Source organism: Melopsittacus undulatus, chromosome 5, assembly GCF_012275295.1.
Source record: "Melopsittacus undulatus isolate bMelUnd1 chromosome 5, bMelUnd1.mat.Z, whole genome shotgun sequence".
In the NCBI taxonomy this organism is placed as follows: domain Eukaryota; kingdom Metazoa; phylum Chordata; class Aves; order Psittaciformes; family Psittaculidae; genus Melopsittacus; species Melopsittacus undulatus.
The window spans coordinates 44,691,176-44,707,511 of NC_047531.1; the positions used below are offsets into that span (position 1 = coordinate 44,691,176).

Consider the following 16,336-nt stretch of genomic DNA (forward strand, 5'->3'; position numbering starts at 1 on the left):
TCCTACTAGAGACCTGTTGATATGAGGAACTGGCATGTTCTCCAGCTACAGCATATTATTGCCTGTGCCATATGCATTAAAAGTTACACACAAACTTTTTCAAAATTAATACGTCACTCACGAAGACAAGAGAAGGCAATAATAAAATTTGCCTGATGATTCCAAGTCGAATCACATACACTGCTCAACCAAAAATGGCTACTAAAGCCTTCTGTTCACTGCCAAATAAGAAGCATTAAAAACAAATGAACAAAACAAGAAGCAACTATTTCTTTTTCTTGCCAGCTGTTAACAGCATCGGGCAAGACCACCGGTGGCTTCAGAAATACCACAACTCAGATTCTGGCAGGAGGAAGCCTCCTCCATGTGCCACAGGATAAGAAGATCTAAAGTGAGTTCAAAGAAACTCCTGTGGGACAGGTAACCAAGTACTCTCATCGCAAAATGACACCAAGTACTCATCTGCTTCTCAAAAAGCATTAAAAAGCTGAACGGCCCTTTGTTACTCCCTCCCCCTCCCTGTACAACCAGTTCATATTGGCTAGGGGTTGGGACACCTAAGATTCCCAACATCTAGCTTGCCTGCACAGCATCACCGGGGACCTTTGCAGGACTGCAGAGGATCTTCACAGCTCTTAAGCCTATAAGGGAATTTCAGACATTTTGGCCTCACAGCAAAGAAATGTGAGATGAGGTACACTCCATGTTGATTCTTAATGCAGATAAGATGAAATAACATATTAATTATAAGATGATAAGAGCCTCAATAAATCTTATACCCCAAGCCTGGGATATGGATTTTGGTTTTAGCTGTTTTTTTATTAAAGTCGATGGTCTCTTAGAATCAGGAAAGCAGTTTTTAGAGATCCTTCTGCAAGGAAAAGTAAGGAGGACTGTAAAAAGTGAAGCAAATAAGACGACTGCATGTAAGAATTAAAAAATGGAAAATAGCAGAGAAATAAATCTCATTTCTGAACTAGCTGTAAAAAAAACCCCTTGTTTACGCAAAATAAGAAGACACATACACGTGTACAAATGTACATACGCAATTCAGCAATAAAGTGTACAAAAGCATCATCCTCAGCACTTTCTGCAACTGGCATTAAAGATACATGGTTTGCAAGGAGCTCAGTAATAACTACTACTGTGAAAGACACGAAAATGACAAACTGTTACATCTTATCTACAGTTGATCAAAAGCACAATAAATTGAACAGCTTTGCTTTCAATCACTTCCGAAAAAATAGAAGGGCAGAAACATCCGAGCACTCTCCCGATGCCATTAAACGCCAATACGTTCAAATGGAGCAAACCCGAGAGAAACAGACAGACGTAAAGGACGAAGGCAGGCACGAGTGAAGAGCGGCGAGAGGGAGGAGATTTTGGCAGAAGAGGGGAGAAAAGGGCAGTAATTGCGGCACCGAAAGGTGGGAAGAGCCAGGGCCCCCGAGACTGACCTGTGCCGTCGCTGGCGGACACGGAGAGCGCCGGTGAGGAGAGTTTAGGCCGCTTGGCTGAAGGCGGGCCCGGCTCCACCACATTCTCGGCCATTTTTAATTCTTTTTTAGACAATCACTCAGAGCAGAGAGACGGGAGGTGCGGGGGGCTGGGGGAGGAGTGAACCCCAAAACCTTCTCCTTCTTCTCGGGCCCCGAGGCAGCTGAAGAACAACAATAACGCCGAGAGCGAGCGACGAAGATCTGGCGGAGGAGGGGGCCAAGTTCCCCTTTTTCTGCCCCTCGGGCTCCGGGAGGGCGGCAGCGGAGAAGCGGGGAGAAGGTGGGAGCTGGCGCGGAGTGGGGGGAGGGAGGAAGAGTCCTCTTCCCCCAGGCGAAAGAGCTGAGCGAAGATGGGAAAAGCAGGTAAAGCCCCCACAAAAAAAAGGGAAAAAATAATTAAAAAAGCGCTGTTGGGGTTTTGGTTTTGTTGTTTGGTTTTTGTTGGATTTGTTTTTTCTTTTGTAAAATTAATCCCGGCTGTTGTGCTGCTGGTACTTCCTCACCGCCGCCACCATCATCTTCTTCATCCTTCGGGGGGTCTCCTCCTCCTGCTGCCTCCTCACCGCCGCCATCAGCCTCTTCCTCCTCGGCGCCGTCCTCCTCCTCCTCATCGCCACAAGGAGGCGGGCGAAGGAGGGGAGAGGAGGAGGAAAAAAGAAAAAAAGATCACCGTCCTCTAGCAGCAGCTCCTTCCCCCTCCAACACCACCCTGCAGAAAAAAACCCACCGCCAGCGACAGGGCTGGGGGGGTGGCGGCGGGGACAGAGGCAAGGCGTGCGCGGGGTCCCCAGCTCCACTCGCTTCTTCCTCGCCCGTCGCTAATGGCTGCAGAAAGGGGAGCTGTAAGGATGAGGAGGGTGAGGATAAGTCCCAGGAGTCTCCGCTTCACATCTTGTTGTGCAGGGAAGGAGGAGGGGTTGTTGTCCTGATGGAGGCAGCACCGATCGCGGGATGGGAAGGTGGCGGGCGGGTTTCAACACCCTCTCTGCTCCCCCCCCCCTTCTTCTTTCCCCTTCCTCTTTCTCGCGTTCTCAGTAGCAGGCTGCCCCCCCTCCGGTGCAGGCAGAGGGGCCGATCCCACAGCAGCGGCAGAAGGAGGAGGAGGAGGAGGAAGAAGCCGGCCCCTCCCCCCCTCAGCCTACCTTCCCCCTTCCCGAACAGCCGAGTACGGTTGGGAGCGCTGGCGCCGGGCAGAGAGGGGGCTGCCCGGTCTCCGCTCCCGCGGACCACGGGCTATGCGGGGCGCGGAAAGCCAGGGAGAAAAAATCCGGGCGCGGCGGGGACTCCCTCTTCGCCTCTGCGAGGGTGGGGAAGGAAGCGAAGAGGTTGGTAGTCAAGGAGGGAAGGAGGCCGGTCAGCGACTCCTCCGAGGACGGGGGAAAAAAGGGGTAAAATTCAAATAATAAAATAGAATAAAATCCACGCCGGGGGAGGGTGGGGGACTGGCCCCGGGGTGGGTTAAATTAAATGGCTGGGAGGGGGAGGGGGGTCCCCGGCGCTGCCCGGCGGAGGGGGGGGTGGGGAGGTGGGGCGGGACGGCGCAGGCAGCGCGGGGGCCGAGCGCAGGCTCCCTACTGCCCCTGCCTGGCGCTCGGCGGCGGCCCGGCTGCGGCCGCTGCTGTGACGTGTGTGGCGGAGCGGGCAGAAGCGATAGCGGGGGAAGAGAAGGAAGTCGGGGAAAAGGAGGAAAGCAAAAAGAGAGAAGAGAGCGGGGACGGGCAGGGTGGGGGGGGCGGCGTCTCGGCTCCTCGCTTCTCTCCCCGTCCCCTGTCCGGGCCCCTGGGTCTCTCTGCGCTGCCCTCCCCCTGACTCGCCCCGTCCGGCTCGGCCTCTCGCTCTCGCTCCCTCCCTCAGTCGCTCACACACAAACAAAATGGCGGCTGTTGTTTCTTCACTCTCCCGAGTCCTCGGAGGGAAGCAAACGGCGGCGGCGGCGGCCGGAAATGAGCCAAGAGGAAAAGGGGGCGGGGCCAGGCCTGGGGGCGGGGCCCGGCGGGGCTGGCGCACACAATGGAACGCGGGGGGCTGGCGTGCCGCTGGGCGGGCGGTGAAGGGGGAGGGGGATAGGGTAGTGGAACCGCCCAGCTGCCGTCATGAGACTGCGGCAGTCCAATCAGCGCCCCGCGTGTGGCATGGCTCTTCCGCAAACTCCCCTGGTCCCGCCCCTTAAGGCGAAAGGGGTTTTAAGTAATAAAAAAGGGGCTACGTCTTCTTCCTTCTTCCTCCGCCTTTTTCTGCCGGCCGCAAAGTGTCGGACTGGGGGGGGAGCGCGGCCACCTCACCACCCGATACCCACTGCCTGGGGGTCCGGTGGATGAAGCGGGCTTCCGCGGCCCTCCCTCCCTGAAAGGGTGTGGGCGCCCGGTCGGTTCCCCGTGGTGCCGTGGGTCGGGGCGCTCCTCCCGCCGATGCCGGGCCTTGCTGCGCCACAGACATGGCAGCTCTGGCAGGCCCCGGGGCAGAGCGGCCTCCCACTGCCCCCCCCGTCCCCATCCTCTGCCTGGATGAAGCTGGGATGTGGCGCAGCATCCCCCTCCTACGGCAACCAGACCCGCAGCGGCCGGTGGGTGGTGAATGCACGAAACCCAGAGACACCCTGCATACTGCTTCACTCGGGATAGGAGGGTTTCCATCTGCCTTACAAAAAATAAATAAAAGCCACACCAACAACACCACCACCTCCAGTTTATGCCGTAAACCCACAAACCCCGCACTTGATGCCATACCCTCCTGGGGAAGAAGGCAGGAGGTATTATGTGGTATATAGCAGCGTCCTGAAACAGGGCCTGCGCTTCTGAGGCTGGGCATAGGCTGACCCTTAGGCTGCAGGTAGGAGCAGGTGATATTTGCATGATCCTTCAAAAAGCCTTCACAGCTTTATGAGCCTTTTGAGAGCTCAGTGAGGATTACTGACCCACCAAGAGTTTTCCTCAAATCTTTAAGGACTGATCAGTGGAGAAATACCTTATTCCAGCTTTCCCCTTCGGTGTGTTTGGGCTCTTTCAGGCCATACACCATTACAGAATAGGAGTGGAAGGGAGATGCAGGCCTGCGTATGTATCTAATGGAAAAAGCAGCAGGATATTTGCCCACCCTCAGGGCAGAGCTCTACACAATCCTGTATGTAAGAACCAAAGCAGGCATTCGGGAAGAGTCTAGCCTAAACAGCAGGATAAATACACATTGAGAGAAGGTACGAGCAGAGATCCACAGCTATCCACCAGCTCCTTCACATACTCCCACCCTTCAACTTCCCTTGTTTGGGCTTTATTTAAAGCAAGATTCTTGTCTCCCCCAGCACAAAAGGGAAAACACAAATAGGGTTACATTCAAACAGGTCCAAAAGTGCTTAAAGATTGTACATGCATTAGCCTGCTGGAGAACTCATAGAGCCATAAGCAGTGTGCAAATCTGTATGTTTTAGAAGAGAGGAGGAGGGAGCCTTGAAAGAACAAATAAGCAATAGGAAAATACTCTGGAGAGCAGAAAATCTCAGAATTAAGGTTGTCAGGGCTAGCAGCATCAAAACCAGCCATGTCACCTTAGAAACAATGTTATGGTTCTCACAGGTTTTTTTGCCTCTTATTGCTACTTAAATCCCACCAAATTTCCAGTTATATAAGTCTTACATTACCTCGATTTATTTATTTTGACAGATTGACTTCCCCTAGCTTGTGAAGCACTTTTTTTAAACACAGCAGAGACTAACTTTATTTTTAAGTCTCCTTAGAATTAAAAGTTGACTGAACTAAGTCTATATAAGGTTTTCAGACTTTCTAGAGGCCCTTAATCCACCATTCAATAAGGAATTAGTGTCACCTTTATAAAGATACCAAGGTGCACATAAACACCTAAATGTCAGGCCCTTACTAAACAACAAGTTTAGAGCAAAGCAGATGTTTCAAATAAGAGTTTCATGACACTAGTTCCTATCTAGAGACTTAATCCTACCAATAGTTACATGTGTGCTTAGTTTTATATAGCACATAGTTCCACTGAAATTGCACTGTGCTACTCACCATAGTAAAACTAAGCACATGTGTGCTTGCTGGAGCACAGCCTGAGAGATAAAAATTAAATAACTGGTTAGTTATTTGCTACTCCACAGAGTAGTATGCATCAGTTAGTTTTGTTAAGTTCCAGAAAATTCTGACAAACAAATAATGTCTTTTTTTTTGTTGTTGCAGCTTCCCCTCTGTTCTGGGTACCTGTCTATCTACCCTTTAAACAAGTTCAGAAAAGCTTATCTTAGCTGTAGGAAACATACTCTTTGCTAAACGCTACCAAATCAACATGTCTTCTGAATATGAATTACAGATATAAGCAATTAACTAATATATTAGTCAGACCATACCTCTGCCTTACAAGCATCATAACTGGTAGAATATCTTAGTTCTTTATATATTAGACATATTCAGTTATCCTTCCATATTAGAGACTTAAATGCAAGCTGGAGTATATGGAAAATAAATAGAACAGAATTCTACTCATATTTTTTCCTGAAAATTAAGGTCATCTAAACAAGAGAAGGAGGACAAAAAAAGGAAAACCCAGAAGAAAAACATTAAGCTAAATCATGTATATATATATATATATAAACAGCAAAAAAGAAAACCTCTTCAGCATCTGTTAATTTTTCTAAAAACACTGCTGTTTTCTTAAGTGAACCTCAGTACATACACACAACCAACTGTTTCTAAATGCTATCTGCCAAAACAATAACAGACAAAATTACTGGAAAGCAATAATAGAATGCAGAACATACTATGAAGCAAATATGTAAATCTATACAAATAAAACCAGGAAAAGATTATACTATTAAAAGTAAACCAAAGCTACCCAACAACTGCTCTTCCTTGCCTCAGTTTCTCACTTCTTACAGCAAGAATAGCAGCATTTATCCCTTGAAAAGAGTACCTAGAAGAACTGATTAGCTCATTATTGCTAGTAATTACAGCAGTCATTACGTACTTTGAGATAACTGGATGAAAGTACCATAAGTCTGATTAAAATGAGAATCTGCTCAGGTAAGAAGTAAGAGGAGGAAGGCAGGGCCTTGAACTTCTATCATGGGATCTCCTTTGGCCTTAGCTGGTACTTACAGAAATTGGTAAGCATGCCCAGCTGCTTTGAGTGCTACAGGGAACAAGATACGATCCTCTTGTACTGCAAGGATAATTGTGACACCCAGAGCTCAGCATCCAAGCTTCAGTGAAATGAGCAGGCAGAAGAAGAATCATCTCCATCAGCTCGGAGGGAGCAAGGGCTGTGGCCTTCAATTCCAGCTGCTGGATGGAGAAGCAGAGTGTGATCTCAAAGTCACCCGACCAACCTCCTCCCCTCACCAATGCCGCTCTGGAAATCACTTATACTAAGTGAAGCTTCTCTGCTCTCCTCCAGCAGGATTTGCCCTGCAGCCCTGTGGCTGTGCAAGCATCTCCAAAAGAGGGGGACTCAGATGTGGGGAGCAGGAGCCAGGGATGGGGCACTCCAATCTTCTCATCCTGCTTCTGCCTTCAGTTTTCACATGTATTTTCTTTTTTTCCTCAGCTTCCCGGGGCTGCTGCTTGTGTCTGGCAGGTAATTTCTCCTGTTCCCCAGTTACATTCTGCCACAGTAGCTCTCTGCTCTCACAGCACCGCTCCTGGGGAGCGGAAGAAGAATGACCCTCTTCTTCAAACCAGAGGGGAGATCTGCATGTGGAGGGTCCTTCCTTGCACAGGTCAGAAGGGTGAGGAAATGATTTAAGGCTGCAATTTTTGCAAGTAATGCCAGAGCACAGCTATATTTTTGGAAAGCAAGAGCCAGCTGTGCTGGAGCAGAGAACATTGCTCAGTGCGGCGTCAACATTAAAACCCAGCAGCGTCTTGATATGAGACAAATTTTATTAAAACCATAAGAAGTAACCAGCCAATAGATGGTTCTTGCATGTAGCGTATACATAAAAGAAAGGGCTGGCTTTCTGACAGCAAGCAAAATGCTTTCAGTCCTCCTTCCCAGAAACGCAGGCTTCCTCAGTCACACAGTGTTCAATAGCTGCAAACACAGAGTTATGTTGCTAAATGTTAAGGGCTCAGCTGTTTACCAGAAGAATGTTTCCTCCCTGGAACACATGGTTTTGCTTAAAAGAAGTTCTCCAAAAAGACCACTTTATTTCATTAGCAAATGCAACATTATATTCCTAGCAAACATGCCATCCAGTCTCCCCTTGCAAGAATGAAACAGAGAAAGACAAAAATTGACCTCTCATTGTAAGAGAGGGGCAGAGGTACACTCTGCTGAGGAATACCACAGCTTTCAGTCTGGTGAGCTAGAGCCAGATCTCGTGCTCTGAGATGCATGTATCTTCATACAATGTTTTCATATTCCGGTTCATGTTGGAAGCACAAACATGGAATAGAGCAAGAGGTTTGCGTGCTCTCCCAGCTTTACCAATGACTGGCCAAATTGCTGCCTTTCATTTCCTAGAATCAGCTCTCACCTCTGTAACAGGGAGGTGATTTCCCCCTTACAGAAAGCACATTTGAATCGTTAAATGAAAATGTAGTACTCTTGTATCTTCTAAATGAAATTACACTGCAATTAATGCATTTACATCAGCACTTGATTTATCCCAGAGTATTACAGGGATGCAAGCAAGAGGTTCTAGAATGGAAGTATATTTTTAAGTAAGAGCCCTTGAACTTGCCACATGTTTTGAGCTTGTAGAGAGTGAAATGATAGCAAATTTCTGAACAACTTGGTCAGGTCAGCACTATATTTACAATGATCTGCTAAAAATGGTCATTGTGAGATGGAGCTCAAGCTAACATGAGAAATCTGTGCTGAAAGAATTAGAGATACTGTAACGATCCGGAGGAAGCATGCTGTTCACATTCCTCCTACTTCTTTTGACTCTGGTATCCAATGAGAAAGTTCTTGATAAGCGTTACTGCACTGCAGAAGGTATAAACAATGTGCTTTGAAATCTGGTGAGCTTAAACCCAAAAGATATCTTCTCATTTGTTTCCTGAATTGTCCCATGGATACAAATCCATTGTCAACACGTGTGCTTATAAAGAACAGAATACACTTATTTCTGTTGTACCTTTCCTTCCTTTGCTGTTTTTTCTTTTTTTCACGTGGTATTCCTTAATTAATTCTTTTTCATTTGCGACAACATTATGCTGAACTGCAATGTGGTGTTTGATATCTGCAATCAAAATGCAAAAAGGGGGGAAAAATAACACTTTTGTCTGATTTATTAGTTTTCATGCTTCAGGATAATAAAGGGATTCCTTTGATAGAGTCAGGCAGGAATTTACTCCACAGCAGAGAAGTTTACTGAATTGAGAGGTTTTCAGTACAGAGGGTATTGGCCTGAGAGAGCTAATGGGACCTTGTTGTTCACAGGATAATATATTTAGTTAATCAACACAATCTGAGCTGTTTTTAGAGTTCCATGGAAGAAAATTTTTCCACAATAAATATAGGTCTGGTTGTTTTGTTTCTTTTCTTTTTCTTTCTTTTTTTTTTCCTGCTTTTCTCTAAGAAGATCTTGTACTTTCTTAGCTTTTTGGCATGCCAGAAAAGGCAATCCCTCCACAACTGTTTTCCTTCTATACCCAGATGGAAGTCAATAATTAACCACAAACACTAAAAGCCAATCCATTCTAACGTAACAACTCTGCGTAAAACAATAGGGTTAATCCTCGGTTCCTTACCTTCCTAATTTATATGGGCTTAACACTTCTCTTCCCAGAAGTTCTCTCATGAACTCTCACGTTTCAATGCCTGTGAGGTTTTTTTTCTCTTGGTCTTTTCTAGCGAGGGACACCAACATCAGGCAGCCCCGGACTTTCTGTTTGCATCCCCTGATTGCCCCGTGCACAAGACCTGTGAGCCTTGGAGAAGGGAGCATCAACCCCTGCTAGTGTTACACTAATAAAAGCCATCAAAAGAGCAGCAAGAAGGCAGAATCTGTAATGGGCCCTCTGTACTTTTTCTCCTGGTGCTCTCACAATGTCTGAAGCCCTGTCAAGATAATTTCTACAGAACAGGGCTGGTGTGTGAGCTGATTTACGAGCCCATTTGTGATATTTTGCGATACTACTCTAACCTCTTTTGCCATCTCAAATGCCTTCCCTTTGATCTCAGGACAGGCATGGGAGAGGGATGCCACAGCGCATTCTAGATTAAATGCATAGAGGTGGACACAGCCTGTCAATGGAATGTTAGGAGAGGGCTGGCTGCCTGGTTCAGCTCAGGCACTGCAATAAGGATGCAACCATCCAGGATTAAAGCTTAAAACTTTTGGCATGTCTGGACTGGCCATTAAAAAACTCGTACACCAGCAGACCCCAGTGAAAAGTCAAAGTTGTGGTTGGCACAGTATTTTGGCAGCAAGGACTTATTTGTCTTTCATTAGGGCTAGAGAAACATTTAGGTAGCTTTGGGGGAGCATAGAGAGAGCTTTTCTAGTGATCAGAAAAGTAACCAAGGCTGACATTACTCCTTTTTTGTAAGTATTTATACGACTGCAAATTTGTTGCTATTTACAAACTGGCTTCAAGAAAGCAATATACAAAGTGTGAGAGGCACAGCTGACATCACAAAATGACAGAAAGTTTGGTTCTTTCACCATTGTTGTGATGAGTAAACGTTTTGTGCAGGTGTTGTTTGGGCCCTGTAGAAAGAGATTTGACCATGGTCATTCTGTGTGGTGCTGCAGGGCCAAGCACCAAACCCCAGGAGAAGCTTCCCTGGGCAACCAAGGCACTGTGTTCCTCTGGACAAAGGAAAAGCAGTAGTCTCAGCAGGAGAAAAAAAGGTTTTAACATGGACCCCACAACAATGAACAGAAGGAATTCTGCCTGGACATGCTCCTGGCATGTCTACCTCCCCCAGGACATCTTGGTGGTAATGTTCCAGACGCTACTCTGGCAAAAAGGATGGAGCTGGTGGACAAGGGGAGATGCAAAACTTAAACCACCAGAGTGAGTAGCATAGTGAAAAGCCTGTGGCTGGATGTGCTGGTTGTCTTGGCAGCTATGCAGGTGTTTTTTTTTTCTTGTTTGCTTTGCTAGATGTAGGCATGTGAATTCCTAACGAAAAGAAACAGAGGTGCCCGAGGCCTCTTGTGATTTTGCAGTTTGCTGGCTCATGTGTCTTCATATATGTGACACTGTGACAGATAAATATGTATAAATACATATGTATATTTATATACCTCAGGGTATAGAAATTAAATGTGTTTTATTTAGAATATTTGATCCATCCTGGCACATTTAGCCCCTGAAAGAAAATCTTTAAAAATTATTTGCACCGAGGTGAGTGTCTCTCTATTCACAGAGGAGTACGTCAGACTCCAGGTGAGATGTGTGGAAGATCTCCTGTTCCCATGTGAAGGAGCCAAGCCAAGGGCTAATAACAGTGGTCTGACACTACAGGACAAAGGGCGAGTGCATCTGTGCTTGTGTAGGGGTATCCCATATCGGTGCAAAATGGACCCGTGGATTCCTCTGTCCCTTCTGGGTATTTCAATTAAAAGCTGAGGAAGAAGTCCAAGAAAATGCCTAAAATGGCTTGAGTCCTTCCTCATGATCTGGAAATGGAAGTCAGCGGTGACTAACTCCAGCCCAGCCACCAAACCCCTCCCTCCCCGACTCTGCATCGCTCCATTCGTTCCCAGCTCCTCTCCTGCATTTGCAGTCGCAGTGGAAACAGTGAAGCAGCCTGGCTTCGAGTGCCAGGAGTGCACGGGCAGTGTGTGACTGCAGCAGTGACTGTCACCCGCCCGTCCCGGAGCCTAACCTAGGCAGAAGTGATCAAAATCTGACGGGGACAAGTCTTGATTATAAGCAGAGGAATGATTTTAAAAGAGGCTGCTGCCAAGCCTGGAAACAAAGCCCAATTAAATCCTGCTACTGATTTAAATTGGCTTCAAACCAGGCCTCTAACAGCTATTCAAGTAAAAAGAAATAAAAAATGCTTTTTTATCATTTTTAAGCCAGTTTAGGTGGTGTCTCCTGACCTCCCAGCAAGGCTAACAGATAGCAATATCCGTAAAGAACAAGATTAACTGATTGAGTGATCAGGGAAGCCACATCCCTTACTCGATCATGGTGTGGCGGCATCTGTAATATGTGAGGTTTTTGCTGCTGATTCTGTCATAGTATGCAGTTGGTCTGAATTTGAGATCATCAACCCCAAAAGAAGAGTCACCTGGACACTGAGAGCAGCTGGAGTGTGTGTTCTGATGGTTACTGTGATAGTTACTCCATGAGCATCAATCCAGTTAATTCTCTCTCTGTTTACTGCCATCCTGTGCCAAGCATGAAGTCTCATTCCTTCTGCTCAAAATTTCTAGCTGTCTGGGTGCAAACATCCAATGGAGAGCCTTCCTGTGGGATTTCAGATGCTCCTTTCCTTTCACCACCCATCCATCTCACATAAAAGTCCATCAGGACTTGCTCTTTGTGTGGTACTTACTCCAGAGAGGAGTGTGATCTCTCCTGGTATCCAAGAACTATGATAATGCAAAAAATAAAGAACAGAATGGGATACTTATGATCTCTATCATGTGTTATTAAAATCTCACCTTCTCTTTCGGTTTACTTTGGCACAGTTCTTTCCCTAAGAACTTGAAGGAGTCAGAACCGTGTGTGCTCACCAGTGTAAGCTAAGGAAGGATAAATCATTCAGTGCAGGGCCCAGGCTGTCCTGTTCTCTCCTTGGTGGTATAGCATGCAGAAAAATGTCCTGGAAAAGTTTGACTTCTGAGGTGAAGCTCTCCATGCCCCTTATTCATCAGTGCAATAGGATGTCTTTGGGAGATGCTGGAGACCAAACATGCCTGGACATGAGTTTATTCACAGGGTGTGTGAGGTGTTGGCTGGAGAGCTGCGGAGCTGAGCTGCCTACATATGCCCTACCCAAAGTTGCCACTGCCCTCAGGTTTGTGACCTCAGTGACTATTCGATAGGGTAAATCTACCTTGCATATTCACTGCAGAGGAGATTAAAAAGGATGAGCAGGTGAAGGCACACCTGAGCAAGGATATTGTTAGACTAATTAATTATTTTTACTAAGCTAATTAAAGACAAATCAATGAAGGGATCACACTGAGATAATGATTAAGATCAAGTCAATAAATCAATAGATTCACATGATCGGTCATCAGATTATATAGCCATCTATCAAAGTGATTTGTGAAGTTTCCACTGAAGGAATTACTCAGATTTAATCTTGTCTGGGGAGAATTCAAGGAGAAGGCAAGGTGTTTTCAGGCTAAAACCCCAGCAAGCTTTCCAGCAGATGCAGAGACCCCTCTGGTGAACACAGATTTTTGAAGGATATAAGGTTATATATCCTCTAACTCTCCCACTTCCAAGGGGGATCTCCAGTCATCTTTGGGTATTTTTGCCAAGCTATATGACCCAGCTTGCTCGGTAATCTTGTTTTAGCTCTGTTTGGGGAAGTAACACGATATGTATCTCCACGGTAACTTTCCTTCAACATATCTTCCCTAAACCTTAAGCTTTTTTAATAAAAGCTTAAAAAGATTTATTGTCTGTATATTCCTTGTTTCACAAATGGCCCAGTTTTCCTCCACTACTAAACCAGAAGAGGTGGTTAGGGTAAGCCCAGCTACTTACAAATAATCTTGTTTTCAGCTCCAACGACTGCCTCTTACAACTTTATTTCAGCAGTCCTCCAAGGGTATTTTTCACATCAACAGACCTGATCACCCATTCATATCACCAGAAAATCAGAAAAACAGAAAGTGAGGGAATCAGTTCATTAAAACAAAGGTAAAAATGGACAATGACATTTCATCTGCATCTTTCCTTGAGTGTTTTAATTCACATATGCCTTTCTTTGTTATGAGGAGGACAGCACTGAAGGCTTCCTCCAAGTGCACAGCCTGGAGTTTGACATGGTCCTGGAGCAGGCTGCAGCCTGCCCAGCCTGGTGAGAGCCTTCATTTGAGGCTGGTTCATCTTCCACTGCATGGATTATCCAATGCAAAGCAGAGAGGTGTTCTAATTTTGGGGAACAGATGATACAAAAGAACCAGGTTCCCACATCATTATCATTTGTATAGGTGTATCTTCTACTTAGATCAGCCATGGGTTCAAGCTGTAGGGCTGGCAGACCAGTTGTGAACCCTGGTGTTTCAGATGGTATCTGTCATTCAGGTCCCTCACAAATTGGGGTGGAAAGTCCCATCAGCAAGTGACTTTTAATTTTACCTGATCAAATCTTCATTGGTAATATAAAATACAGATGTGTATGGGCGGAAGCCTTGCCAGTAAGGCAGATGCTGGTCTTGCAGCACAAGTGAAGGTGATGCTGTCAGCAGAAATCAGCTTTCAGAAAAATACCTGGTATCCTGCTCAGCACAATTTCTTCTGAGCACATTTTCCTCATACCAGCTCCTCCTCCAGTGTTGCCAGCAGTTGTAAGAATACTGTGAACATTTTTAATGGAAAAGAATTTGGGACCTATCTTGGGGTAAATTTTTTACTTACTTTTACGGCTGATAACCTAAAAACTACAAAACACTGTTATATTAATCCGTATTTGACCATTAACGTTTCCTCAGGATCAACTGTAATTTGGGCCTGTTTTCATCCCATAGCCTGCAGTCCAAGCAAGGGTCAGAAAGTATTTGAATTCCCAATTCATGAAGACTCCACGCCTGCCAGTAACACAGCAAAGGCTTTTCACATTCCTTTCTCACTCATGTGAATTATTGCATGCCTGAGGTGAAATGGGGGCCTTAAAAATGAAAAATGAAAATGTAAAGTAAAAGATGCTCTGGTTCCCCTTTTGCAGAGACAGAACAAATCAGGAGGTGAGCTCTGCACAGTGCTCTGGTAGGAAGCAATTTCCTGATTTAGGGTGATATGTAGCAAAGGATTTTGACTGATCTCATCTATATGTATATTCAGTCTCTCCAAGATGCTATTAGTAAGCATACCCAAAATTTGAATGTCTTATTTTATTGTATAAAGCGTCTTTTATATTATTTTTAGGAGAGTTATCTGTGTTACTTGGAGCCCAACACAGCTTTGGGTCATCTGCAGGTTTAACAAACCTGATCGTTCTTCTTTCAGACAGATGATTTGTATGAAAGCCGTGCACAGGGCTGGGCTGGATCCTGGCTCACCCTCACTTGGTACAGCCTTTAATTTTGAAAATTAAGTACTGATGAAGACCAGAGTAGCAGAGGGTCTTCTACACCTAGTCTAGACTAAACTAGTCTTTTACCAGTTTCATTCAGTGGGTTTCTGTGTCTGCTTTAGGCACACAGTCGTGTGAGGCTGTGCTGGAGCTGAGCTGAGTACCTCTGGACCTTTTCCTTTCACCACAGAGCCTGCTGTTAGTGTGCTTTAGGAGGAAAGAAGGTTGGTTTGGTATGGCTTGCTCTTGACAAATCCAAGGTGGCTGCTTCTCATCTTGTTGTCATTTGCTGGATGTTTACAAATAAATCAATTATTTGTTAAATATAAAGTTATAATTTGCTAAAGTTAAGCTGACTGGTCTGTGATTCCCTTGGCTCTTCTTGTCTTCCTTTTTCTGTTGATAGGAACTCCTTTGCACTTGCTTAATCTTGCGGTGCCCTGACGTGTCCATCACAACTTGGTGGCTGCCCTAAGGTCACATTTCTGAAGATCTTCTCAAGATCCCAAAATCCCTACAACTGCCCAACGCCTCTTTTGGCAAAGGGGGCAGCAGGGAGGACCCTGTCTGCACAACCTCTTGCCTGCCCCTACACAGCTGGCTCCCTGTGAAGGGCAACCCCAACCCCCCTTTCAGGATGTTCATGCTTCTTCTGGCGCTGTGGATGCTGGTGATGCTCCCGGAGACTGAGGCTCCCCTGCATCCTTTTGGAAGCCTCGTCGCTATGGCGACTGTGTGCAGCTTTACAATCTGTTTGTTGTCCACCTATTTCAATCAGAAACACTTCTGGAGCTTTTATATTTCCAGTGATTTTAATTCAAATTGCTAGTGGGTGGTTTTGAATTCAAGAGGGAAACAATATGCTGTGAAGAAAAACTTTCAGAAACCTTTGCAGTCTGCTGTTGCATCCTTTTACATTTTAACGATTAAAAGTGACTTTTTGTCAATTTATACCCATTTTGCATCACTGTCACAGTCCTCTGATTACATTGCTGAGAAGGAGAAAAATCTTTACTTTAGGATGCAAACCCCACCAAATGGCTCATTATGACCTAGCCAGGGTGGCCTGCGGCAGTGAGAGGAGCAGCAGGGCTGCCCAGGATGGACAAGAACCCTTTGAGGGTCTGCAGCGTAAAGGCAGTTTTGGTCTCCAGCAGACCTGTGGGTGGCCATGGGGGGATCCCCTTTTTGGTGCTCCCAGCCCAAATAGGGGATGAACAGAAAGGAGAAGCAATGAAGGTGCAGCCAAAGAGTATGAACATGGCAACCCCACGCACCTTTGTCCACCTGAAGATGCAGTCACTCCTCCTAGCTAAGGAATTAATGCTTTTACCTGCCAGATTGTAACACTTCTGATTGTAACACTTTGTAACATTAACAAAGGTTCACCGGTTACATCTGCCTCCTTCTTGGCCTGTCCCTCAGAGAGAGGTTTTATTCCTTGTCTTCTGCATGTTCCTCCAGCTGCTTGACCCCCACAGCACGTCTCTAGCACCCCCCCCCCCCCCCCCCCCCCCCCGAGTGAAGGAGGTGAAGAGTTGTTCAACTTTGACTAATGGTAGTATCAAAGGCATTGAAATCTCTCTCTCTGCCTTTGCTGCATTTCAAACTTTTGCATCCAGGTCCTGACGTGGGAAGAGCTGTTTGATTGGGAAATCATGGTTTCTTCT

The 16,336-nt window shown here is 46.1% G+C and overlaps 2 protein-coding genes across 3 annotated transcripts in view; one reads left to right on the forward strand and one right to left on the reverse strand.

Moving 5' to 3' along the window:
• Positions 1 to 3,406, reverse strand: part of EP300 (E1A binding protein p300) — a 65,928-nt gene extending 62,522 nt beyond the window's left edge. The window contains exons 1-2 of one of the 2 annotated variants that reach the window (XM_034063285.1): positions 3,362 to 3,406; positions 1,458 to 2,339 (exon numbers count right to left, since the gene is read on the reverse strand). In XM_034063285.1, coding sequence (XP_033919176.1) covers positions 1,458 to 1,551 — 94 coding nt within the window. In that variant the 5' untranslated portion in view covers positions 1,552 to 2,339; positions 3,362 to 3,406. Of the gene's footprint in view, positions 1 to 1,457; positions 2,505 to 3,361 lie in introns of those variants that run through there. The other variant, XM_031049891.2, reaches the window with a different exon arrangement.
• Positions 1,850 to 10,581, forward strand: LOC117436232 (translation initiation factor IF-2-like). The gene is made up of 5 exons (XM_034063315.1): positions 1,850 to 1,862; positions 2,075 to 2,356; positions 2,535 to 2,824; positions 7,050 to 7,079; positions 9,306 to 10,581. Exons 1-5 carry the CDS (start codon positions 1,850 to 1,852, stop codon positions 9,354 to 9,356), a joined length of 666 nt encoding a protein of 221 aa, XP_033919206.1. The 3' UTR covers positions 9,357 to 10,581.
• Positions 10,582 to 16,336: the final 5,755 nt, after the last annotated feature.

Bases quoted from the DNA above. Each gene is read 5' to 3' on its own strand.
- LOC117436232 (XM_034063315.1), top strand. The intron at 2,357-2,534 runs GTGAGGATAAGT...TCGCGTTCTCAG, and splicing joins GAGCTGTAAGGATGAGGAGG to TAGCAGGCTGCCCCCCCTCC. The intron at 2,825-7,049 runs GTTGGTAGTCAA...TTTTTTCCTCAG, and splicing joins GTGGGGAAGGAAGCGAAGAG to CTTCCCGGGGCTGCTGCTTG.